This window comes from Fibroporia radiculosa (assembly GCF_000313525.1).
Source record: "Fibroporia radiculosa TFFH 294 genomic supercontigs, scaffold3721, whole genome shotgun sequence".
Classification (NCBI taxonomy): Eukaryota; Fungi; Basidiomycota; class Agaricomycetes; order Polyporales; family Fibroporiaceae; genus Fibroporia; species Fibroporia radiculosa.
The window spans coordinates 1-23,895 of NW_012133392.1; the positions used below are offsets into that span (position 1 = coordinate 1).

At 52.3% G+C, this 23,895-nt stretch overlaps 10 protein-coding genes across 10 annotated transcripts; 6 read left to right on the forward strand and 4 right to left on the reverse strand.

Moving 5' to 3' along the window:
- Nucleotides 1-52: 52 nt before the first annotated feature.
- Nucleotides 53-2,088, forward strand: FIBRA_04960 (uncharacterized protein; the record flags this gene model as incomplete). Its single annotated transcript, XM_012326741.1, has 2 exons — nt 53-152; nt 206-2,088. 2 exons carry the CDS (start codon nt 53-55, stop codon nt 2,086-2,088), a joined length of 1,983 nt encoding a protein of 660 aa, XP_012182131.1.
- Nucleotides 2,089-5,402: 3,314 nt separating this feature from the next.
- On the reverse strand, nt 5,403-7,099 carry FIBRA_04961 (uncharacterized protein; the record flags this gene model as incomplete). The annotated part of the gene is made up of 6 exons (XM_012326742.1): nt 5,403-5,580; nt 5,648-6,092; nt 6,145-6,275; nt 6,326-6,563; nt 6,618-6,966; nt 7,025-7,099. The coding sequence occupies 6 exons, from the start codon at nt 7,097-7,099 to the stop codon at nt 5,403-5,405; spliced, it is 1,416 nt and encodes a 471-aa protein (XP_012182132.1).
- A 265-nt stretch (nt 7,100-7,364) lies between these two features.
- Nucleotides 7,365-9,172, forward strand: FIBRA_04962 (uncharacterized protein; the record flags this gene model as incomplete). The annotated part of the gene is made up of 6 exons (XM_012326743.1): nt 7,365-7,376; nt 7,434-7,647; nt 7,701-8,435; nt 8,495-8,702; nt 8,760-9,067; nt 9,120-9,172. 6 exons carry the CDS (start codon nt 7,365-7,367, stop codon nt 9,170-9,172), a joined length of 1,530 nt encoding a protein of 509 aa, XP_012182133.1.
- Nucleotides 9,173-9,197: 25 nt separating this feature from the next.
- Nucleotides 9,198-10,165, reverse strand: FIBRA_04963 (uncharacterized protein; the record flags this gene model as incomplete). Its single annotated transcript, XM_012326744.1, has 2 exons — nt 9,198-9,934; nt 9,988-10,165. The coding sequence occupies 2 exons, from the start codon at nt 10,163-10,165 to the stop codon at nt 9,198-9,200; spliced, it is 915 nt and encodes a 304-aa protein (XP_012182134.1).
- Nucleotides 10,166-10,324: 159 nt separating this feature from the next.
- FIBRA_04964 (uncharacterized protein) lies at nt 10,325-12,522 on the forward strand (the record flags this gene model as incomplete). Its single annotated transcript, XM_012326745.1, has 8 exons — nt 10,325-10,377; nt 10,428-10,477; nt 10,525-10,663; nt 10,715-10,733; nt 10,792-10,970; nt 11,024-11,456; nt 11,509-12,145; nt 12,194-12,522. 8 exons carry the CDS (start codon nt 10,325-10,327, stop codon nt 12,520-12,522), a joined length of 1,839 nt encoding a protein of 612 aa, XP_012182135.1.
- Nucleotides 12,523-12,737: 215 nt separating this feature from the next.
- Nucleotides 12,738-14,118, reverse strand: FIBRA_04965 (uncharacterized protein; the record flags this gene model as incomplete). Its single annotated transcript, XM_012326746.1, has 6 exons — nt 12,738-12,896; nt 12,947-13,385; nt 13,441-13,716; nt 13,768-13,847; nt 13,893-13,971; nt 14,036-14,118. 6 exons carry the CDS (start codon nt 14,116-14,118, stop codon nt 12,738-12,740), a joined length of 1,116 nt encoding a protein of 371 aa, XP_012182136.1.
- Nucleotides 14,119-14,297: 179 nt separating this feature from the next.
- Nucleotides 14,298-17,191, forward strand: FIBRA_04966 (uncharacterized protein; the record flags this gene model as incomplete). Its single annotated transcript, XM_012326747.1, has 11 exons — nt 14,298-14,322; nt 14,371-14,403; nt 14,454-14,552; nt 14,605-14,716; nt 14,772-15,066; nt 15,124-15,336; nt 15,392-15,457; nt 15,510-15,906; nt 15,958-16,656; nt 16,712-17,121; nt 17,171-17,191. The coding sequence occupies 11 exons, from the start codon at nt 14,298-14,300 to the stop codon at nt 17,189-17,191; spliced, it is 2,370 nt and encodes a 789-aa protein (XP_012182137.1).
- Nucleotides 17,192-17,711: 520 nt separating this feature from the next.
- FIBRA_04967 (uncharacterized protein) lies at nt 17,712-18,232 on the reverse strand (the record flags this gene model as incomplete). Its single annotated transcript, XM_012326748.1, has 3 exons — nt 17,712-17,959; nt 18,012-18,148; nt 18,207-18,232. The coding sequence occupies 3 exons, from the start codon at nt 18,230-18,232 to the stop codon at nt 17,712-17,714; spliced, it is 411 nt and encodes a 136-aa protein (XP_012182138.1).
- A 404-nt stretch (nt 18,233-18,636) lies between these two features.
- FIBRA_04968 (uncharacterized protein) lies at nt 18,637-19,921 on the forward strand (the record flags this gene model as incomplete). Its single annotated transcript, XM_012326749.1, has 6 exons — nt 18,637-18,651; nt 18,700-18,821; nt 18,869-18,985; nt 19,035-19,548; nt 19,613-19,789; nt 19,838-19,921. The coding sequence occupies 6 exons, from the start codon at nt 18,637-18,639 to the stop codon at nt 19,919-19,921; spliced, it is 1,029 nt and encodes a 342-aa protein (XP_012182139.1).
- Nucleotides 19,922-22,905: 2,984 nt separating this feature from the next.
- On the forward strand, nt 22,906-23,797 carry FIBRA_04969 (uncharacterized protein; the record flags this gene model as incomplete). Its single annotated transcript, XM_012326750.1, has 3 exons — nt 22,906-23,288; nt 23,364-23,569; nt 23,634-23,797. The coding sequence occupies 3 exons, from the start codon at nt 22,906-22,908 to the stop codon at nt 23,795-23,797; spliced, it is 753 nt and encodes a 250-aa protein (XP_012182140.1).
- Nucleotides 23,798-23,895: the final 98 nt, after the last annotated feature.

Below are 23,895 nucleotides of genomic sequence, written 5' to 3' on the forward strand. Positions count from 1 at the left end.
AAATGCCTCCCTCCCACCTCCGGCCCCCCCCTCCTCCCCCCTCCCCCGGGCCATGGTCAAGCTCCTCCTCTCCCCCGCAAAGGGCAACGCCTCCTCCCCCTACTTCCCCTTCCATGGCTACCTCGGCCTCACCCCCGTCAAAGTCGAAGGCAGTGCGTCCCCACTTTCTCTCTCCTCACCCCCTCACTACAGCTTCCCCGCTCAGCCGTCCGCACCAGGATCGAGGAGGACGGCAAGTCCATCCTCGCAAAGTCCATCTCCGTCTCCGTCAGGTGCTACGAGTCCCGCTCCAGCCGCACCCGCGGCACCGGCCGCACCTCTCTCCTAGTCGACTACACAGATGTCCTCTGGTCAAAGCCAGAAACATCCGACTGGGCCGACGTCGGCGACCTCGACCTTTCCTTCAAGATCACTCTCCCAAAACGCACTGCCGGTCTTAGCACTGCCAACTTCCAGGTCTACCGCACTTTCTGGCGCGTGGAGGCCAGTGAGTACACTTCTCTCAGTCCATCAATCATCTCACTTACCGCTCATCACTCATCATTTCTGTCCGCGCTGCTCCCGCATATACTCTTCATCCCGCAAGCTCTCGAGCACACTCCCATCATCGGCATCGGGCGTCGTACTGTCCGTCATTTTGATCTTGCTCTTGTCCGGTATGACCTTCCCCCGTATCCCCTCTTACCTAGCAGCCCTCCTCCTCCAATCTCATCTCAGCATCCGTCGTACCTCCAAACGAACAAGCCACGTGCTCCCGTTCTTCGGTACTCCATCTCCGCTCCCAATCATCCTGTGGGTCCAAATGACATTGTATTCGCGTCGCTATCTCTTCAGCCGCTCGATCACAACGTTTATGTCCGCCACGCGACACTTGTCGTTGAGCGTCGCATTGATATCCTCAGTCCATCTGCGTCCGCTAGCGCTACGTCTACCCCTTCCGCTTCTCCCTACCTGCCCAGTCATGATAGCGTGACACCCAAGTCCAGCAACTCCCACCTATCAGTATCCGCATATACCTCTGGTAGCGCCTCTCCGATGCCTTTGACGCCAACAAGCAGTACAACATCATTCGAGTCTCATGCTTCTTCGCGTCCGCTACTCTCAGAGAGCCCACAGGCCGTGTCATCGTTCCCACCCAGCAGCTTTCCCTACCCACTACGCCACTCTTCGTCTGGCTCTTCCGAACCGCCCGAGAAGACACTTGTGCTGCCGGTACTTACAACCGAATGTAGCGGCTTCGCGCGCGATGCTGCGGGTGTGTGGTCCAAGACGCTTTCGATGCAGTGGCCCACAGCACGCCCGCAGAGTCGATGGGCACTCGGCGAGACAATGCACAGCGAGCTTGCGTCTGTTCGCTTCTTCATCCGAGTGACGGTGCGCGTTACCGGACCTGCAGGTACGGACATCCTCGAGCTCGAGCCACACGAGATCGTGATCGTGGCGACGAGTGAGGCGGAGCGTCGTACCGCTTTGACGAAGTATGCGGAGCAGCGCGAGGGCGCGCTCCGCAGCAAATCGAAGAGCCCATGGCGGGCACGGCATAGCGACGACGAGCAGGATGTTGCGCGGCGGGCGGCGGCAGACGGCCAATCGAAGTCGTATCCAGACATACACGACGATGCGGCGCGGTCGGCGCATCATCGGAAGGGCGGGCAGTCACAGTCGGGCATGGCTGAGAAGGAAAAGACGCGTGTGAAGACGGCGCGGCGGCCGCATACATCTGCTGGGCCGCGGGACAAGTCATCATTTCCGTACACGGGAGATATAGACCTGGCTTTGGACACGAACGCGGGCGCGCATGAGACATTGCATGCGAGGCGAGAATCGCGCGGGCATGCACGACGCACATCGGGGCAGACAGGCGGCCCGACTGGTGTAGAGGGAGCGGATGTGGCGAGCGAACACGATAATGGGAGGAAACCAAGCGAGAACGGGCGCCGCTTGGAGATCTCACCGAAAGATCGTGTCCGTGTCTGGGAAGAGGAGTCTACGCGTATCGAAACGCAGTCAAGACGAAGTCCTAGCCATATTTTGGGGTCTCTGGGCCTAAATTTTGGCAGGAAGAAGCAAGTCTCACAACGCGGCTGAGCATACCATCTATTCTCTCGCTCGCATTGCTAGTCGTTGCCGACGGTTAAGAGCGCATGCAGCTCAACTATAGGTCAAAGCACGTCGTATCATGAATGCTGTGGATGCCAGATATCCATTTTCATGTCTTCCAGTACGGCCGTGCTCTACTGACCATCGACCACTGCTGTGAAACTGATCTCACCGCCGAGTTTTGGCCACGGATGCCACTTCGCCGCTTGTGTGGCTTGTCTCATAGAGTCAACATCTGTTCTGGCTTTCCAGCTTTCTCTGCTCTATCGCGCATATTTAATGTGTCTTTTCTATCACATTCGCCCTGCAGTTCGAATTATTTGGTAGGGTGCCCATTGCATCAATTTTCCCGTTTCACGTTTTGTCTGTCGATGTTCTTTGGCTACATATTGTTGTCCCGTCACAGCTGCATATCTCAAGCATTCCGTCGCATCTCAGCAAGTATCATTGACATCCCCCCCTCCCCTCCCATTGATTGGTCGCATCATCGGTTACCCTACACAGCCACGGCTAATGTGTATCTTGCATGGTTCCATTTTCTGTATCTACTCCCGCTGACCTCATGCTCAATGGTCGGCACCGGCGCACCGTCGTAGTCCTCATACGGTACACTTGTTTCACCCGTCGGCTCTAATTAGGATCCCGAATTCCGAAATGTAGCATTAGGACGATTGCACCCCGTTCATTGACGAGAGACCGCGGGGCAGATTTGCCTTGCATGCGTGAATTCGAAGCCCGCCTCGTGTGTGCGGCTAGAGACACGTTTCAGCCAGAGAGCTCCGGACTCGGACAAGTCGTCTGCCCCATGACAGGCGTCGGCGAGACCTTTGGCTCTGATCTCCCTCGTGTGCCCACTCCACACTCACACCCTCGACTGGCGAATTCCAATTGACGCAGCGCGGCGAGGAAATGCTTCTTTGTGCCCCCATCGTCAACGGCCTGACGACAGAACGGCATCAGGCTGTTCTCGGTACGTAGCACATAACAACATCAACGATCCTGTATGTCTCGGCCACCTCGGACGCGCCGCACGCTCGGCCCATTCTATTCCTCAAATGTCGAAAGACATGCGATGCGAACGCGCGAGATCAAACCGTATCACTGCAATTCTGCTTGCCGCAGGCTATCTGCACGTCCGCATCTTAATACTCAGATCCCAGCGTCGATTCGGAATTTGAGTTCTTCGGTGCGTGATGGCGTTTTTGTTCTTGCGTGTGCATGCGCGGGTCCAGTTCACTCCTCTCTGTGTGGGCCGCAGTCAGCCGGCCTGCCGTCCAGCTCCGTCGTAGGTTGCCCACTCACATCGTACTTACTGTATTGGGAACAGTGGCCCAGGAAGACGTCGCTGTGACATATCACTGACACCGGCTGCCCGCATTCAAAGCGCATGAATATCCAACAGAATGTGTCCCCCAGATTCCACGAGGTGTGCCCCTTCACGCTACCCATCGCTAGTGGCTGCAGTTAGGCTCTCACACAGGTTCTAACTCACCTCGCTCTTACTCGGAGCTACTGGACGAGAGCATCCCAAGAATCGAGCTTGGGAATGAGAAGGCGACTGCGACGCAGGACGGCGATCTCAGCCTTTGGCGGTGCTTCGCCGAGTCGCTGGTACAACTACTCCGCTGCCTGGACCATCGGCCCGTGGCCGAAAAATCCTCCATGTACATATGCACATCGACACCGAGGCTTTGATGCTGAGTCTCCTCCGACCGATCTTCTAATTTTTCCGCACACTCATCGATGACTCCGGTGAGTTGTACCCCAGTTCCATAATCGGCACTACTGGTCCATAATTTTCAGTCTACAGTACACTTGGCAAATGCTTGTGCGCATGGCTAGCCCTGAATTCGAAATAAGATACCCCGCTAGGTTCAGATATCTGCGAAGTCAATCCGTATTGAGCGTGGACAAGTACATACTTGCCCAATGACGTGGACGCATGCGATTCACCTGCAAAATCCACGCTCTGAGCGACGCCCTTCAAGTATGACCGATCGCGCGCGTGCCAAAACAGGAATGCGTATCGCGGGATTCACGATGGCCCTCGAAGCCCTACACGCCCAATCATAGCTCTGCATTCCCAACATCTCCACCCCGCGGGCGTCGAATCTCGCTGCACCTTGTGCTCCGCCTTCCGCGTTGTAACGTTATTACACACGGTGCGGATAGCTTATTCATACAGACGCCCACTTTTGCCTTCGGACCCGAAGTCTCTGCTTCTGCGGCGAACAGGTCGAGCCTCGAAGGCTCGCCGGTATTTGGCTGATGCAATTGCTCCGTGGTTTCCCTCTCTGCAGTTCGTTGTCTGCTATTTGGCCTCCGTGTGTCACCGATCTGTCACGCTCGGACCAAGTGATGCACTGGGGAACCGGTCGTCGAGAGCGGGATCATTGGCCCCGATATAGTCTGCGCATGGCGCCAAGCGCCACAGCTCAATGTCCTTGTTCTCAACGTGGCGCATGTTGTACTCCTAGTGCGAGTATTGCGAGCCCAGCGCAAACCAGCGCGGGGCTGATCACAGCTGACCTGCACGCAAGTTGTAGAATGCCTTGGCATGGAATAACTGGGCCACAACTGTGGTCAAGTCCCGTTCATCATTCTCGTCAGACAGTATTGCCGGAGCGTCTACGTCAATACCAATAGTCGCATCCGGTCGCCCAGCAGCTCTGATTGTTGAGCCTAGCCATATCGACTGTGATCAACAGATTCACTCGGTGACAGTTCGACATGCTACGTCCCTCATTTAAGGTATCGGCGGGGACAACGAGCCGCTGTTATCAGCTACGAGCTCATAAGCTACCGAATATCCAGCTCAATTGCAAGGAGACAGCATCGTCCGGGTCATCAAGCTAGCATGTGAGTCTCCTGTATTCGCGTATTCAGACATCTCGACCTTGACTAGGTTCACTTCGTCCTGAATGCTACTTTTACGGCCGCAGTTCAATGTGGCAAGGTGACATACGCTCCGTGGCGGATAGGCGTAACTTACACGCACGATGTGCTTATGTATTCGCAAGATGAACGCTCTCACGTCCTCGGGGAATGTCGAGGCGCACAAGCCTCTCCGATATGTTCCTCGGACGGATCCAATATTCCCTATGTTGCACGTATAGTCGACCACCGCGTAAAGCGTAATCTACTCCACAAAGTATGTCTGACGGGCCGTCAGCGCCCCGAGCTGCCACGCAGTGCGAACACCCGACGCAGGTATGACTCACCAGTCCTCCTGACATCTTATACACATTGTCAGCTTGGATAGATCGTAAGGTGATGATCAAATTCACCGTCTAACAAAGTGATTACAGTGGCGCTGGCAACATTCGCTCAATTTCATCCTCTGATTCGTCGTCGCTGTCAGAGTCCCGCTCCATTGTCCGGAGAGCCGACGTTTCTAGTCCAGCCAAGTCCCACCCAATCGCCGTTTTCTCCATTCGGAGTGACGATACGGCGTCACCCAAGCCCTTGAGCACATCATCGCTGCGGACAGGGTGGCGCGTTCGTTGAACATCTTCCATACACCGCGAGGCAACGCGGGAGAACTCACCTGGCGTATGCGAGACACCATACACAAAAATCATCCACCCATATTTTACCATACACGTAATACACCTCATGGTGATCCAGAATTTGCTTCATCTCGAGTAAGCACCGTGTCACAACACGTTTACCACGTGCAATAAGCGCAGCGACGTCCATTCTGCAGATTTCACACAGCGCAAATGAGCGGTAAAGCGGGAATGCCAATGCACGGCGGTACGAGGCGGCAAATGTAGCGGTGAGCTCTGCAGCGGTGAACTGAGCCGAGTCGGAAGATGTCCCACAGTATGGAGGAGGATCAAGCGCGGAAAAGGCGGGAGTGAGACTGCTCAGCGTCCAAGCGCTCTCAGGTGTGGGATCGTGCTGTGTAGACCGCGTTTCGTATGCATAGGAAAAGAGCAGTGTGAGGAGGGTGAGATATAAGTCGTGTGTTTGTTGCGGCGACGAGAGATCTACCAGCAACGCGTTAGAAAGCGGTGAGAACACGGTCGCAGGATCTCTGACATTCTTTCCGGGGGAGGCGCAACATCGCCATATTTTCATCCTCGGTGTATTGGAACTCTCCGGCGGAGGTAGTATAAGGATTTTGCCATGTAGAGAGCTCCTCAATGTACTCGTCTTCTATGAAATCTGCACTGCCATACATGAACTTCGGACACTGCGGAATAGAAATATGTGCGCTTACATGTAATGCTCCTCGTCCCATTTGTCTTCCTCGTGTTTGAGGCGCAGCCGGCGTCGTTCATCTGGCGGGCATGCTTCTGCATCAGCGCCGAGTTCGTTCACCTCGTTTTCCGTGTGCGCTACATGTCGGAAATACCCAGAATGCATATTGAGAAACCCGTAGTGGCACACGGATGTCATCTTTATTGCCGGGAGCGGTGCAGGGATTTCTTGTGGCAATTGCCAGTCATTCTGCGCAGCTGCAAACGTCTGAAATTAGCATCAATCATACAACAGCCGCGCTGCGAAACTACCTTGCAGAATCTCGTGCTGCTCTAGCGTCAGATTTTGTGTTTTTGCCGCTAGCTCGTCATCTACGCTGCCCTCAGCGTCGACTGAATCCAAAACCTCAATTACGGGATCTTCGAGGACTTGCTCGGACGGCCGAGGAGCCAGCAATTTTGCCAGGAGGTCCAAGTCTTTGAATTCCTGTCCCTTCACTTCCTTGGTCAATGTCACGGTGAGATTTCCGCTTGCGGCATCGTAAGACGCTGATGCGTCTTCGTCATCCAAGAGTGAATTGGAGAAATTGAGGCGGAGGAAGTAAGGGTTTACATGGATACTGAAAAGTGTCTCGTCAACGTTAATTTCGACGTCAGAGGCCTACTTCCGAGACGAGGTGTATCAGGATGTGAGTAAGAGAACAAACGGTAGAACAAACTCGGATCGAGGGGCAGTACATGGTGACAATCACAGCGGTTTCCGTCTGGCTGCATGCAAACCGAGGTGTGATCATGATGAGCTCCTGGCGATGTTGAGTGGGAGACGCGGAGGAGATGAGATGAACGAGACTCGGAATGTATTTATTTTCCAAGGTGGATTGGCAGTGGGCGCTCCGAGTCTTTTGAGCCCAGAGCTCGCTGACTGGAATGACTCGCACGGATCATCCATTGCTTCAATCGACTCGCGCGCGATCGCATATATATAAGAGTGAGTAAAAACATGCTCTTCTTTCCATACCAGTCATTAGAATCGCCGCCGCTGTCAGGCGAAAGCTCAAAATGGATCCCCAGGTTAGTCTGGTTGTTGTTAGTGCCATGAACCTGCACTCAGACCAACGCTGCACTTAGAAATTGCCCGCATACCCACCCCTTTCTGATGTAGAACGCATAATACTCAAGGAAAAGCGCGGAAACTGTGTACCAGTGTACGTGGAATTGCCAGGAGATCTCTTGACGCCATGTGTGGCATATCTGCGCATAGCAAAGGACTCAAAGTATAGCTTCCTTCTCGAGTCTGTGATTGCGGGAGAAAATATTGCGCGGTATAGCTTCGTTGGGGCAGGTGAGCTTTTTCAGCTTTTGTCTTCGTGTTGTCTCATCCGAGAATCCATGCAGATCCTTTCAAGGTGGTGAAGACCGGACCTAATGAAGAGATTACTGGGGATCCCATGACAGCACTCCAAAAGGAACTCGGAGTATACAAGTACGTGAAGCTCCCGGAGGTGCCTACTTTCACAGGTGGTGCGATCTGCTATATTGGATACGATTGTATCCAGCACTTCGAACCCAAGACTACTCGAGCGGTCAGCGACCCTCTCGGTATCCCCGAGGCTATCTTCATGCTAGTTGACACTCTCATCATCTATGACCACCTATACCAAAATGTGAAAGTCGTCTCGCACGTCTTTTGTCCGGGAAATACAGGCAGTGTCAATCTTTCATTCATCTACCAAACGGCAGTCGCGAAAGCACGCAGGCTAGCGAAGATGGTTTTAAACTCTGCGACACCGGAGGTGCCCCAACCACTCATCGTCCTTGGATCCGAAGCTGTATCGAATGTCGGGAAGGAGGGTTACGAAGGATTTGTCACCAAGCTGAAGCAGCATATTGTCGCAGGCGATATCATTCAGGCCGTGCCATCCCAACGACTGTCACGGCCAACATCCCTACATCCATTCAACGCCTACCGACACTTGCGACGGGTGAATCCCAGCCCGTACATGTTTTACCTAGATTGTGGTTCAGTGCAGCTGGTGGGAGCAAGTCCCGAAACGCTATGCAAAGTCGAGCAAGACAAGGTTTTCAACCATGCTATCGCAGGTACGATACGGAGGGGCAAATCCCGACAAGGTAAGAGCACATCCATGAATGCATCGAACCTATGGCATGTTTATTATATCGCTCACCAGAGGACGAACAACTGGGCGCCGAGCTTTTGTCCTCCGAAAAAGACCGAGCGGAACACATCATGCTAGTTGATCTGGCACGGAATGATGTCAATCGGGTTTGCCAGCCCAAGACTGTAAAAGTCGACCATCTGATGCGACTAGAGAAGTTCAGCCACGTAACTCATCTGACTTCACAAGTGTCTGGGCAGCTTAGAGAGGGAAAAACGAGGTTGGTTCATACGCCATACCGTTTCCGCATCCCATCGCTCATTCGCCTCTTTCATAGATTTGATGCTTTTAGATCAATTTTCCCGGCGGGAACTGTATCGGGAGCTCCTAAAATCAAGGCGATCGAACTTATATACGAGTTAGAACAACAGCGTCGCGGCGTATATGCTGGTGCTGTGGGTCGATTCGACTTTGCGGACGACGAAATGGACACCTGTATCGCCATTCGCACTATGACATTCAAAGACGGCATCGCATATTTACAGGCCGGTGGTGGTATTGTATTTGATAGCGTCGAGGAGGATGAATATATAGAGACCATCAATAAGCTGAAAGGAAATGTTCGGGCATTGGAACAAGCTGAAAGTGGGCACCCTCTCCAATTTTACTCTTCGCTAGTAACTTATCAATCAATCAGAATATTGGCATGAAATCCAGATTGCGGCCGGAATGACCGCAACACAGCAATGAATATTACGTGCATGATGTATGTATATTACCTACGTTCTGGCATCTGTTCGCGATTTCTTTGCAGCCTCTCCGTACGAATAGCCCTTTTGGCGCGCTCTTCGCCATATAACGCAACACCCTCCCTTCCAGCAATGCTTAAAACCCCTGCGATAAGCTCTGCTGTTCGTGTGTTTTCGTCATTAGCAGGTATAGGGTACATGACGATGCGTGGATCGACGTTGGAGTCGATGATTCCGATGGTTGGGACGTGCTCAATTGCACATTCGCGAATGGCATGCACATTGGGGATTGGATTCAGCAGTATGACGAGATCTGGGACGACCTGTTCGGATTTTGCGGCCTCCGCGCCGAACATTACGATTTTGTTGGTCAGAGTACCAGGCAGCCATTTTTCGCCAACGTGGTAAACGCGTTCGCCTACCCTTTCCGCAGCCTTGCGTACAATGGGTCGTAAGTCGGGCCGCGTACCCACAAAGACGATGGTGCCTCCCTTCGCGGCTACGCCTCGCACAACATTGGCTGCACGACGAAGTAGTGGAAGTGTATGGTCGAGATCAATGACAGTAATACCGGCTCGCACACCGTACGCGTAAGGCATGAAGTTAGGATTCATGAGTGATTGGGAGTGCCCGAAATGGGCCCCGGAAGCCATGAGGGCAGACAACGTGACATTAGAAGGAGCAGGTGGTCGATGGAGACTGTGGTGAGGCTGGAACGTATTGTTACGCGTTTGAGTAGACCCGTACGCAGAGAAATAGTCAACTAGAAGTACCACATATTAGTCAGGTGTACACACGTATGAAAGAAGCACTCACTTAAAGACTGATACTCCTCTCGTTTCAGCTGAAAATTCGTCCATTCTTCTTGTGTTTCCAAGGGCTTTTTCTCAGCCTCGAGAGTTGAAAGATGCCTTGCAGACGCAGCAATACATGGTGTGCGCCGTGAGGACCGTGCTACGGCAGCCAGGCATAGTCGGACGCGCGAGAGAGACATGCTGTCGCATTCGAGGAGGCGCCGGCGGCCAATTGCGGCGGGCGCTAGACTTGCTTACCTCAGCGACAATCGATTTTTTTCGCTCCCTGGCAGATCGCCTCCTTCACCCTCTCCTTCAATCTTCCCAGTCTTTTCCTCTCTTTCACTCTCTATCAAAAAATGGAGGACGCATTCGACGGTGCTGTTGGTATTGATCTCGGAACAACCTACTCGTGAGTGTGCAATCTACGTCGTCTGGATCGCGTCTTACGCTTCTGCTCAGCTGTGTAGGTATCTGGCAAAACGACCGTGTTGAGATTATTGCCAATGACCGTAGGTATCTTTGAGCAATTCATCGATATGGATCTTACCTTTTGCAGAGGGCAACCGGACGACGCCTTCATATGTTGCTTTTTCTTCGGAGGAGCGACTGATCGGCGATGCCGCCAAAAATCAGGCCGCGATGAACCCTCGCAACACCATCTTCGATGCAAAGCGTCTCATCGGCCGGAGATATGAGTGTGTACACCAGTTATGTCTCTGTCCCCTACATTCATGATTCTATTACAGCGATCCCGATGTCAAGAAGGTCCATCGTGCTAGCTGTTTGCGCAGATGAATTTGAATCTGACAATTATATTATTTAGGACATTTCTCACTGGCCTTTTGAGGTCATCGAGAAAGATGGATCACCTCTGATCAAGGTTGAGTATCTTGGCGAGGAAAAATCATTCAGCCCACAAGAGATCTCGTCTATGGTTTTGACAAAAATGAAGGAGATCTCTGAGGCCAAGCTTGGAAAGACTGTCAAGAAGGCGGTCGTCACGTCAGTTCAAACATTTCATGCCTTTTTAACGATAAACTGACTTGCCCCATCAGCGTTCCTGCATACTTCAACGATTCCCAGCGTCTTGCTACCAAGGACGCGGGTGCCATCGCCGGACTTGATGTCCTCCGCATTATCAACGAACCCACAGCAGCTGCGATCGCATACGGTCTGGATCGCCAGTCAAGCGCCGAAAAGAACGTCCTTATTTTCGACTTGGGCGGTGGAACTTTCGATGTCTCCCTGCTGAACATTACTGGTGGTGTGTTCGCCGTCAAGGCGACAGCCGGTGATACTCACCTGGGTGGCGAGGATTTTGACAACAACTTGTTGGACCACTTCAAAAAGGAATTCCAACGGAAAACTAAACTCGACATCTCCGATGATCCTCGTGCATTGCGTCGCTTGAGGAGTGCCTGTGAACGCGCCAAGCGGACACTCTCCAGCGTCACCCAGACGACTGTAGAAGTCGACTCGCTCTACCAGGTTAGTTAAATGTATGTTTTCGTGATGCAGCTCTCATACGAAATTGTATCAGGGTGAAGACTTCTCGGCGAACATCACTCGTGCCCGTTTCGAGGAGATTAATGCTTCTCTCTTTAAGTCGACGATCGACCCTGTTGAGCGAGTGCTTAAGGATGCCAAGATGCCTCGCGAGAAGGTCGATGATATTGTTCTGGTCGGTGGATCCACTCGTATTCCTAAGGTTCAATCATTGGTCTCGGAATACTTTGGCGGCCGCCAGCTTAATAAGTCGATTAACCCCGATGAGGCTGTCGCTTACGGTGCCGCTGTACAGGCTGCGGTTCTCACTGGTCAGACTTCTGACAAGACCGCCGACCTCCTCTTGCTTGATGTTGCCCCTCTCTCGTTGGGTGTTGCCATGCAAGGAGACATCTTTGGTGTTGTTGTTCCTCGCAACACCCCGATTCCCACCAACAAATCGCGGACTTTCACCACTGTTGAGGACAACCAAACGACCGTCACCTTCCCTGTGTATGAGGGCGAGCGCACTCAATGTCGTGACAACCGACTGCTGGGCGAGTTCGAGCTCAATGGTATCCCTCCCATGCCTCGAGGACAGGCTGAGCTTGTTACCACTTTCGAGGTTGATGCCAACGGTCTTTTGAAGGTCACAGCTCAAGATCGTGCGTCTGGACGCAAGGCTCAGATTAGTGAGTTCATACTCAATGCTTCTGAGTGTATTCTCATTATTTGATCAGGCATCACGAACTCTGTCGGCCGTCTTTCATCCGCCGAGATTGAACAGATGATCAAGGACGCCGAGCAGTTCAAGCAGGCAGACAAAGACTTCTCGGCCCGGCATGAGGCCAAGGCGGATCTGGAGAGCTACATTCACCAGGTTGAGAACACGATCACGTCGCCAGAGATCGGTATGAAGCTCAAGCGTGGCGCGAAGGGTCAAGTGGAGGCAGAGCTTGCGCGTGCTCTTGAGAAGCTGGAGATCGAGGATTCGACAGCTGATGAGCTCAGGAAGGCGCAGCTGGGTATCAAGCGGGCATTGCAAAAAGCCACTGCTGGCATTCGGTGAGGCGGGCGAATCTCTGTAAGATGTGTTAGCATAGTCATAGTGTTGTACGTATGATCTCCTTTCACTTGTTGTGCATTTGTGGTATACAGAATCGTAGCTCTCGCTTCGTGCATCGCATAATTGTACACTTGTCATCATGATCTCAATCCTCGAGACAAAGAAATAGCGCTACATCAACAGCCATGGACGTGAGAAGGAAGGCAAGCGCAAGTCTGTTATGATAAGGCTTTGTGCACACATAAGCCAACTTCTAAGATCCAAAGTTCCTCGTCTGCGCCATCACACAGAGCTTTATCCGCCTCGGCGAAAACGAGCGCACATCGCGATTTCTGTCGAGCGGATAGAGTGGGGTGTTCAATGACCAGATCGTGCAGCTGTTGACGAACGTAAGGTACAATTGCAAGGTAATGTGGGTTCACTTCACCTGGGACAAGATCTGTGTCGCAGAGTAGCCCTGACGAATAATTTCCTTAACTTTCTTCTTTACCCCATCAAAATCTTTGGCTCTAGAAGTTGCTGGAATGTCGACATCCATCGCATTGGGAACGAGCACTTCAACGCCAAGAGTCGCAGCAAAGTCGTTTATCACGGTATCGGGCACCACTCCTGCGATTTCCTGTATGTCACTTGGCGTAATCTCCGTTGGTGGGTTAGTTGACATAGCGAGGCGGGAGGCAGACTGGAGGTAGGTGATGGAGCGTCGGAGGTCGCCATGTGAGGTATTGATGAGGGTAGAAACTACTTCGTCTGTTACTGAAATATGTTCCTCGAGAGCAATCTGAGAGAGACGGCTGGACGTTGAAGTCGAGTCAAGGGGCTTGAAGCGAAATTTGGAACATCGGGACGCGAGTGGTTCAATAATTCTGCAGTCGCCCCGTATCAGGTCAAATGGACTGAGAACGAATAAGCCATGCTTACCGTGTCACGTAATTACAAACGAGGCAGAACCGGGTGATCCTAGCGTAGGTTTCCATGATGCGCCGCAAAGCGCCCTGCGCATCCTGTGTCATAGAGTCGGCTTCGTCAAGGATGATGATTTTATACGGAGGACATGGGTAAGTCTTTCCATCAGAAGAGACTGCTTGAGCTCGAGGTGTCTGCCTAGCAAAGTTCTTGATCTTGTCGCGCACGATTGCAATTCCACGCTCGTCAGATGCATTTAATTCGAGTACTCGTGAACGGAAGTTATCTGGTCTGCACATATTCAAGGTGACATTACAGAGATAAAGAAGACACAGGACAGACCCAAATAACTGCCTCGACAACGCAAGGATTGTCGATGTCTTCCCCGACCCTGGTGGTCCGTAAAATAGCATGTGGGGGAGCTACAAGGCATCAGCTGTATCTGAGGGTTGTGTTACCGTTCTTACATTTGTAGAGGTCAATGTTCTCCGCAGTACCGCCACTGTGTGCTCCTGAGCAGAGATGTCGTCAATGGTTTTGGGTCGACTGTGGGGGTTCCGGTCATTACTCTAGACGCTCTCAGCTTGAACCTTCCAGCCTGAACACTGACTACTTTTCAACCCATGGCTGGAGTTCGGGATTAGCTGCATTCTTCTTGGGTGCTTTTGGTGCTTGCGGTTGGAAGAATGACATGCTGGATATTTTGGAAGGAGTATTCGACGCGACCGTGACATCACCACCCGAGCGAGAACACGCGAGTCACGCGTCTAATCGCGAAACATCACGGCCTGTCACGGAAGTGACACAACGCGTCGTGGCTGGAATCCTCTCGCTCTCCATCGGCTTGTACTGCTATTATCTGCCTGAATACGATGTTGAACGCGGACATCGATATAGGTTCGTTCTCTACGCGTTATTCTTCCGGCTTTATCTGAAATGGGCTAGTCGAAGTTGAAGTTGAAGGGGATACACCTAGCGGTGAGGATTAATTCTAAACATGTCTGCTTGTCCCTGACCTTGACGCGTAGACAAGCCGGAGAGGACATCCATGGTCGAACTCAAGAATGGAAGGATTTTACTTAAGCAGAAATTGCTCTCCTATGAGAAAATGTCGGACACTATGCAAGGTTGGCGATTATAAGCGGTGTGGAAGAATCCGCGGAGCTGATCGGGTCCCAGAAATTGTGAAATTTCGCTGCATGCTGGAGGAGAGGATTGAGCATGGAGAACCACCACTAGATGCCATTTCGGAGGAGTATAGACCTTTGATCGTGAAACTGACACACGAAAGGTGTGTCTTCAGTCCGCTGAGCTTGAGCGTCTCGGCTTAGTCTCCCTTGATGCAGCGATAAAACTATACAGGCCCTTACAAAACACATACACAGTGAGCTTTTGCCCGTGCACGACGAGGACGATCAGACCTCAGAGGCAGTCAGTGCGGCACTCAGTGTGGAAACAGTCGAGAAAGCTATCAAGGCTGTTGCTAACCGCATCGACTATGGCCTTGAGACTATTCCAGGGTACTCTAAAGTGCCCGCTGCCTTACACATATGGCGGTGGGAGGTGTTAGACGAATGTCGAAAGTGGCTTCCTAAGGCTGCGAGAGAGAAGGCAGAAAGTCGGCTAGCTGAGCGGCGTCAGGTATTTGTGAACTCTAGGGTCTGCACCGACGTGATGAATCCTAATAGCAAGTGATAGGCTAAGATGGACGCAGCCGCGCTGTTCGCATCGCTATCCGAAGAGGAAAAAAACATCATCTTAGGCACCAAGAACGCGAGCAGAACACCTCTGAAAGCAAAGACCCGCATCAAGGCTACGGACGAGCCAAATGTCATCGATCTAAGTGGCGAGGAATTGAAATCGCCACAATCCAAGAAGCAGTCAAAGGACACGGAGAATGCACTGGGCGAGGTCCTTACTTTGCGTATGATGGTGACTATTTCTCTAAATCACCCGTATTGCGCAGGAGCCTGGTACAGAAGCCAAAACCGGAAGCCGGGTTAAGAAAGTGGATCCAGAAAAGGCAGCCAAAGTGCGTGGTGTCTGGTGGGCTGGATGATCAATTTCATATAACATTTCCATAGGAAAAAGAGAGACAAGAAAAGAGAGCTGCAAGAGTGGAGAAAGAGAAGAAAGAGAAAGAGGCCCAAGACAAATCGCGCTCGATCATGGCCAACTTCTTTAGTAAATCGAAAGTTCCACCATTTGACACGACGCCTTCCAAGGATTCCAATGTAGCTGGCCCTTCTGTGCAATCGGATTTTGAGAGAACTTTCAAACCGTTTGTTGTCAAGAAAAACGTCAAGATGGCACCGATCAACTATTTTCGGTGCATGGACGGGCGATCTCTCAAGGGGAAAGAGAGACTCGAAGGAAATGTCATAGTCCTGGATGATTTTGACCATGATGATTCGAGAGAAATTGGAGTCGTTAGTGTGAACGAATCAAGTCTGGCAGATCTCGGACAATTATCTTCTGAAGGTTCGTCGCATTGTATATGGTCCTAACGAATAATGCTCAACTCTGAAATAGAACGCCTACAAGATGTTTTGAAGCGTATGCCATTCGCCACGGGCTATAAGCATCGGAGGAAAATTCCCCTTTCACATTTAAAGACCTATCCCTCATATTCTGTCCGGGATATCATGGCCCGGCTCAATGAGGCCGAGATTTCAGGTGATGTTTCACGAGTGCGCTCCCTTACAGCTCTGCTTCGCGACCGTACAAAGATTCCCGCCAAAACATTGATCTTTACGGAGGACTTACGACCGGGCTACTTTGGCACTTGGACGCGCAGTTCGCAGGAGGTCGGACCCCGCACTCCATTTGCGCGCGATGTAGTTTCCATTGACTACACCTATGACAGCGGCGCAGAATGGGAGGAAGAGAATGGGGAGGCGGATGATGTGATGGGTGATGCCGAAGAGGAGGATGTCAACGAGGAGCAAGACTCTGACCTAGACAGCTGGCTTGTGGACGATGACGAGGTCGAGGAGCCTGGTACACCGGTCGAGGAGCGAGCCTGCACCCCAGATGTTTGTGCCGCGGATGCTCCGATTCCCCTGCCGACAGTACCCAAGCGGAAGGCAGGGTCAGAGGCCACGAAGCATGGCAAGAAGCGCAAGGTGGTGGTCCCACTTGTCCCCTTCGTCAAAGGGCCATGCTGGGAGTCAAATATCGGACAATGTTCCTACGAACCCTTTACCTCGTACCGCATTCAGCTTCTCAACGGTATGTTTAGTGTCAGCTGTTTTGTTCGGCTTGCTAAGTAATGGGGGCTATACAGATGCACCATATCCAATTGATCCCTTCACATTCATCTCTGCTCCAATAGATGAGCAAACTGCACAACATATGCCCGACAGCCAACACCCGGACGTGCAGTTTGCTGTTCCTGCACTTCCGTCGCGCCTCAATGCGCCCCCGTCGACGTCGACGAGCGCCCCAAGCACAACGACACCGAGCCAGAAGCGTTCGTTGTTGATACCCAAGACCACATTCCCTGAGGCGCATATACCTTTATTACTCCAGCGAATGGCCTCACTGGCGACGAATAACCTTACATTTATTGTGGAGAGCGTGCACCAGGATCTGCGTGAACAACGTGTGAAGAAGAACGCGATTGAGGCAAAGGTCCGGGAGATAGGGGAGAAGTGCAAGATGCAAAAGATCTGGGTGGTCAAACCCGACGTAAAGGTATCGCGCTCCCATTCATTATGACGAGAAATGCTGAAGGCGCGTGCAGGCTGCGTATGGTTTGATATAGCGGGTCGTTAGAGCGTAGAAGATCTATCTGATCGCTCCATGCACCACCACAGCGACACACACACTACTACAGTTGTATATAGATTCTGATTATTCAAATCCAAGGACTAGATACAGGGATATGAAAGCGCTACATTCAGGGTATACCGGAAATACATGGGCAGACGTCCCAGATACAAAAGTGGCAGAATGAACAGTGTGGGCCGGCAAGGTAGCTATGACGAGGCTAGTTTCCAGAGCAAGTTTGCATATTCATGTTCCGACTTTTTCTCATCAAAGCTGACGCGGTGAACGTCACCTGAGTGCGAACCTGGGGCGCATCCATGACGACTTGGTGGTTCCAAAGAAAGCGGGCCACGTACGAACGAGCATCTTGCTAATGTGACCATCCTTCCCCATGATCGGCTCGAAACCAATCCCTTTGTACATTGCCAGCCGGAGCCTGTGTGGCGCAGTGAGTCGCGCGGACGGCCCGCCCGAGATACGAAGGGGACGAGCGGGTAAGCATGGACCATGTACACTCACGCGGTTGCATCCAAGTCATGTTCTGAGGCAGAATCCGAAGCTTCCAGGGCGTGGAGCTCTTCCTTGAGACGCGCCAGCTCCGCCTCCTTGCTCGCAAGGGCGCTCTCGGCATCGTTGATGGCTTTCGCGAGGGAAAGGCGTGTGGCGTCGAGCTCATTTAGAGTAGCGGCATGTGCTTCGGCAGAAGGGACGGTGGATGGACGAGTGGAGGATATGCGCGCGGCGTCCAAAAGACGGGTAAGAGCTAAGGATGGAGGAGTCAAGTCGTGTTCCGGGTCGAAGATAGCAGCACATACAGCGGACCTTGGACTGGGCCTCCTCGAGGTCCGCACGGCGTTCGCCTTCTGTGATTGTCATCTGCTCTTCAGCCGCGGCGATGGTGAGGTAGTCCTCGTCGGGGTCGATGATGGGAATCATGTCCCGGATGGCCTTTCTGTGAGGGAGCAGCGTGAGTGAGAGTGGAATGGGAGAAGAGGAGATGGGAGAGAGACATTGTGTCCTGTACGCTGATCGACATGGCGCGGAGGGAAGACCACCGTGACCGTGCGGGGGCGGTGTGCAGTGGTAAGGCGGCGCGCTGCACGTGACTGGGGCAGGGCGCAGATACACCGCGGGAACAAAGTCGGAAGTGGAGACGACGAGCGTGGAGTCCGCAAGAGCAGGCAGAAGCCTCGAGCGGCCTCGCACGTCGCCGCTGTGCCTGCTGATGTGCGCGCAATGGACGCTCGGCGCTGTCGGGGCCTGCGGGGGATGTCTGCCACCTGCCCCGCTGTCCCTTTTCCGACTCGTGGGTCTATCTATACAAACGTCTGTCCTCCTCATGGTCTGCCCTCTTCCCATACGTAATTTTCCTCGCACCGAGTTCCACGCCCGCGGCGGCGCCTCTCTCACAACAGTTCCCAACCCGACTCGCTTCCAGACATGCCGCATGATTTTGTATGTACACGCTTCCCCCCCGACAATGCCGCTTCTCACCGCCCACAGCATATCCAACCCATCGACTCCCTCTTGATTGGGAGGCCCGTCTCCTTCGTCGCCGGCCAGTTCGCCGGTCTCACGCTTCGTGCGGAATTAATCGAACTGCAGCAGGCGGAGCTTGGTCGCAAGTCCGTACTGCCCATCTCCCCCCTTCATGTCGCTGATGAAGCCACAGGTATGCCCGCAAGGACAGAAGGCCGTTTGACCCTCCACCGGTAGTGCAACTGAAACTCTACCGGGTGCTCAACATCGGCACCGCCAACGAGAAAGAAGAGGAAATCCTCGATTACAGGTCTGTTGCACATGAAGCTTTGATAACATGTCCTTTATTCTGTCTACAGCCGTATGCAGAGCCTCGGTTTCTTGTGTCATGTCGACCTTTTCCCTGTCGCACTTACCGACATCGACAGCCAGAGATTGGACGTCCCGCCCTACGTGGGACCGCCAACGACCCTGCATCCCAGCGCACATCATGGCACAAGGACTTCCTCCCAATCCCCCCTCCGCAACGACAGTCGTAATGCAGAGATGATCGCCATGCGGCCCAGCAACTCACCGACCTCACACTCTGCATATTCAGTGCCATCCCCGGCTCCGTTTTTGACTAGGACCCTGCCCTTTGATCCCGTTCGCGCCGCACATTCAAGTCACAGTAGCGAACCAGTCTCTTCAGCATCGGGATCCGATATGCAGCTCTCCCGGACTTATGGTCCTGAAGAAGAAGTCGTTGCGTATATCAACAATCAGCCCATTCTAGAGAGTTCAAATGAGACGGAGTTACTCGTCGGTGCAACGTTTGTTTCGCCAACCTGCCTAGACTATAACGGGAGGAAGGTGCTCATGTTCATTTTTTCCGTATGTGTCTTCCGTGAACATGCATCTATCACTCACACTCACGTGAGCTGCCTCCCGTGTACAGGACCTTGCAGTAAGAGCGGAAGGGCTATTCATGCTTCGCTATCGTGCCTTCGACATTTTGTCAAACGCGTTCGGTCACGTCGCTGTGCCCGTACTGGCGCAGTGTTTTGGAGGTGTTTTCAAGATTTATTCCTCTAAAGAGTTCCCGGGGCTGCCCGCTTCGACGGATTTGACGAAGGTTAGGTCGGCTTGTGCGCCCGCCCCTTTCGACCTGACACTTTCACAGTATATCTCCCGCTTTGGAGTGCGACTCAATTCTCGAGAACAGGAGCGCAAAAGACGTAAGAAGACCTCCGAGGGGTCTCCGTGAAGGAAGCGCCGTATTGTCGTCGTGGTTCCTTGATATTGTCTTGTCAACGATGTTTATATGTATCGGTGCCCGCTCCTCCCATCGAAGTTATTCATACGACTTGCTGGATCGGACAATGTTTCTCACCTGTCTCATTTGAATTACCACAATGTACTGTTGTTAGCTGGAATATTGGCTGTTTGGATTTAACACCTCATGGACTGGCTTGATTCATCTTGTAATTTCTTGAACTTCATGGTGCAGTGTTTGGCATTACCATTTTCCAATAGAAGGGTTCTGATAGTAACTCGTCATACAGGCTCGTTGTTGTAGAATTTTCACTTGTACGCTCGAAATCCTCTACACAGGGTCCACAAACTAGACTGAGCAATGTAATTTCATTGTTGATGATGGTGTGTTCCTGAGTCATGCGTAAGCCGTTTCTGGGACATTATGTTTTCCGAATTGTATCAGTGACTGCGACATGCTTTAGTGTGTATCGGACGACGCTTTGCACTCATTTAAGTGGTATAACTCTTTCTGCGAACTGACAGTCCTTTTTCTAGCATACATGCAGGTCAGCCGTATCTTGTATCTTGAATGGCATATGTGCGTGGTATTCTTGGAATAGACGGCAGAAACTGATTAGCATCTCGTATCCTGAGACAACTTGCAGAGGGTAGCCAGTGCCATCTACATGCATCGTATTTCAGATCCTCGCATGGCCGGATCCTCGTATAACAATTTTTGTTGGCTATGGAAAATTTGCGCGGATGTGTCCGTACGAAATGTGGTAATTGTGGCCACTGTGTGGTCCAAAGGAGCAGAGAAGACAGCGTGAAGAAAGAATAGCAACCAGAACAGGAATATTTTAAAGAAGCGCTTGGTTAAGGTGCTCCCATGTGTCAACACGATGACACACCTCAAGGCGCAAGAGCGGTACCACTTGAATCACCGCGGGATGTCCATCACGATGCTGAAGCAAATTATGAGGTTGGAGCAAGCACAGCTGAGTTCCCGCTCCTTCTAGCCGTTGTCGTTTTAATCATAGCCAGTATCGCCTACTTTTCCCTGGTGGGTGCCGCTCTGCGGTAGCTGAATTCCGTGATAACAGTACTCGTCGAATCTTCGTAAGTATTGTCCTACTTGAACGAGAAGTTTGTGGACTGACACATCTGTCGTAGTTTGTCCGGTACATTCGGCGGTTCATCGCCTTCCCCTTGTTAACGTTTGTCTTTACTACTCGCTACCGGTGTTACGCTTTCCGACATCTTAATGACGATCCTCATGGGTGTTGTGCTCGTTCAACATCATGGATCTCATCGGCGCACTTGTCCCTAGTTGTTACAAGTGGGGCACTATGCTTTCGGGCTTGTCGAATTTATATACATTCGGTAATTAGTTATTGTTTCGCTGAAGATAGCCTTTACTGACAGCATTCGTGTCGATAGGTACCCGCTCCCGCTCAACGCACCGACCGCTTCGTTTTTTTCCGAAGGTGCGATGCGTCGAGGATACTACTCAACCGCGGCCTATCTATCCTTCATGTTGTTCACGTACAGTGACCGTGACACGGGTCCTCGCTGGGGGTAGGAACGTTGTCTCTGTTAGATCTGAGATGATCTGGTAGTATGACATCCCAGATTTTTTGTCGGGCCCGCGCTCTTCCACTTCCACTTCTCGACGCTATACTTGGCCTCAGCTCCAGGAACATGTCGATCACAGAGGTCGTGAAGCTTCTGGCGTTGAATCTGGTGTTGGTGCTGGAAATCCCGCTGGCGCAGCTGATACCGGCATGGCATCAGAGGGCCAGATCGCCCAACGCGCACATAGGTAGCGACACTCACGATTCACTCGTACAAACAGGAATTGCCGAAATATCGAACCAATCTCGGTGTCTACCCAGCGCTGACTCTCGTTGAATGAATGCACTCACCTACGTGAGCATGAGGAGTACGCGTAAAGCCAATTTCGATTTCTAGCCCTTGCGTAGCGCGACGACAAGTACAGCTACACACTGGCTAGAGCTTTACGATGAGGCTGTATCTTTTCCCTTCATGATGCGTCATACGGCTGTGTACGTCTATTTTCATGAGCGTGATTGTGACAAAAATCAGTATGTTTTATTTTGTCTTCAAAATTGGGCCTTTCCGCATGTGCTATTAATGATGAATTGATGAAAGTTGGAGAATCCTAGTCTCGCTCTTCAATACTAAGATCATAAATTCCTTCATATCAGAGGACAATTTGTTCTGGCCCTGCACAGGAGCAGAAATCTGTGGAAGGTGTATGGCATAGTTTCCATAATCAAATCTACTAACCCACTGGCACTCGATGAGATTACGAGACAGAATAGGTGTGCAATAAGATTATACTAGTGGCCGCATGCCATCATACTGACTCCTGTAAATTAATGATGCTCTGGGGAGATGGAGAGCCTCTGCGGAGGTATGCGGGCAATAATTAGCCGATGTCGCCGAGAGCGTGCTCTTGACACCTCTCAATGAGGCTTCATGAGCAGCAGGTACGTCGTCTGTAGGTATTAGGCTTCTCATGCTCTGCGTATGCCCCACAGGGAATGAGTACCTTATGGGTCAAAGCCTGTGAGACACAGGCCTCCATCGATTGGGATGTGCGTAGATGGAGGGGAAGTAGAGAGTATCATGTACGCATTAGGTCAGAGCTACCACCTCTGCGCTATCGAGGAGCTAGAGCGGTGTTTGCAGTTCGTAGCCGAATTGTTGCAAGTTGGATGGCTCAGGTTGTCGGCGAAGAGAGGATCTAGCACCACAAATGACACTGTCCACTGGCATGAGTGCTGTTTGTCGACCAATTGGTCAGGTGAACATAAATCGAGAACGCCAACTGGTCGCCCACTGTCCGACGTCTCAGCATAGAACGACCGTCTGTATTTACTCCAACTTCGAGGTCAATCGATGAGGCGCCAACGGCACAACTTCACGAGTTAATCCTTCACATAAAAGTAGCGGCTCAACAATCCACGGATGCCAAAGGCTCGAAAGCCCAAACGGAAGACACCAGTCACCCGAGCCGAGTCTTCTACGCGCCCCGGGCCCTCCGGATCGTCTAGTAACCCAACCTCGACGCGCACGCTCATCCGGAGATTCCACGTTCTCATAAAGCGCAAGGCACAGCTCGAAAAGGCCATTTGTGAAAGTACGCATCCGGATGGTCCGGCCAACGCGACGACCTCGCTCGCGGACGTTGAGCGCGAGATTGAGGAGTTGGGTGGGCTCAGTGCGTACCAGAGGATGTCCAGCATCGGGCAGGGTAGCGATCGTGGAGGCGGGAGCGAGAAGGTCCTGGTCGAGTGGCTCAGGGAGCTGGGCGTCGCGGATGGTGCGCGAAATGCGAAGAAACGGCTAAAGTGAGTGTATATGTCGGACCAAGCTTCGGGGCTTGCAGTCATTCACTCTGATTCCAAACGTCAACGTGTCGGTAGGTTGTTGGAGGTAGGTGCGCTCAAGCCCGACAACTATGCACCTTGTGCCGCGTGGATCGACCCCACGCCCATCGACCTGCGTTCGCGGCATCCAGACATCAGGGAGCAAGATTTCCTGTTAATGGACGAAGAAGAGCACCGAGAAAAATGGGATATCGTGAGCCTGAGCCTTGTCCTCAATTTTGTCCCGGATGCCAAGAACCGAGGTAAGATGCCCTCGTTCACAACTATCTCTTGTATTACACCTAACCATTGTCATAACGATGGTAGGGCGAATGCTTCGGCTAGTATACTCAATGTTACGGCCAGGAGGGCACCTCTTTCTAGCGGTGAGCACCTGTCGTATCGGTGCCGCATGCATGTCGCTTAACCGCATATGGACCGTCACAGTTGCCCTTGCCTTGCATTTTGAATTCGCGGTATCTCACCCCTGAACATCTTGACGGGCTGATCCACGCCGCCGGGTTTACTGCCGTCAAGACCAGGTGGAAGGAGGGCGGTAAGATGGCCTACTGGCTGGGTGGGGAGGGAG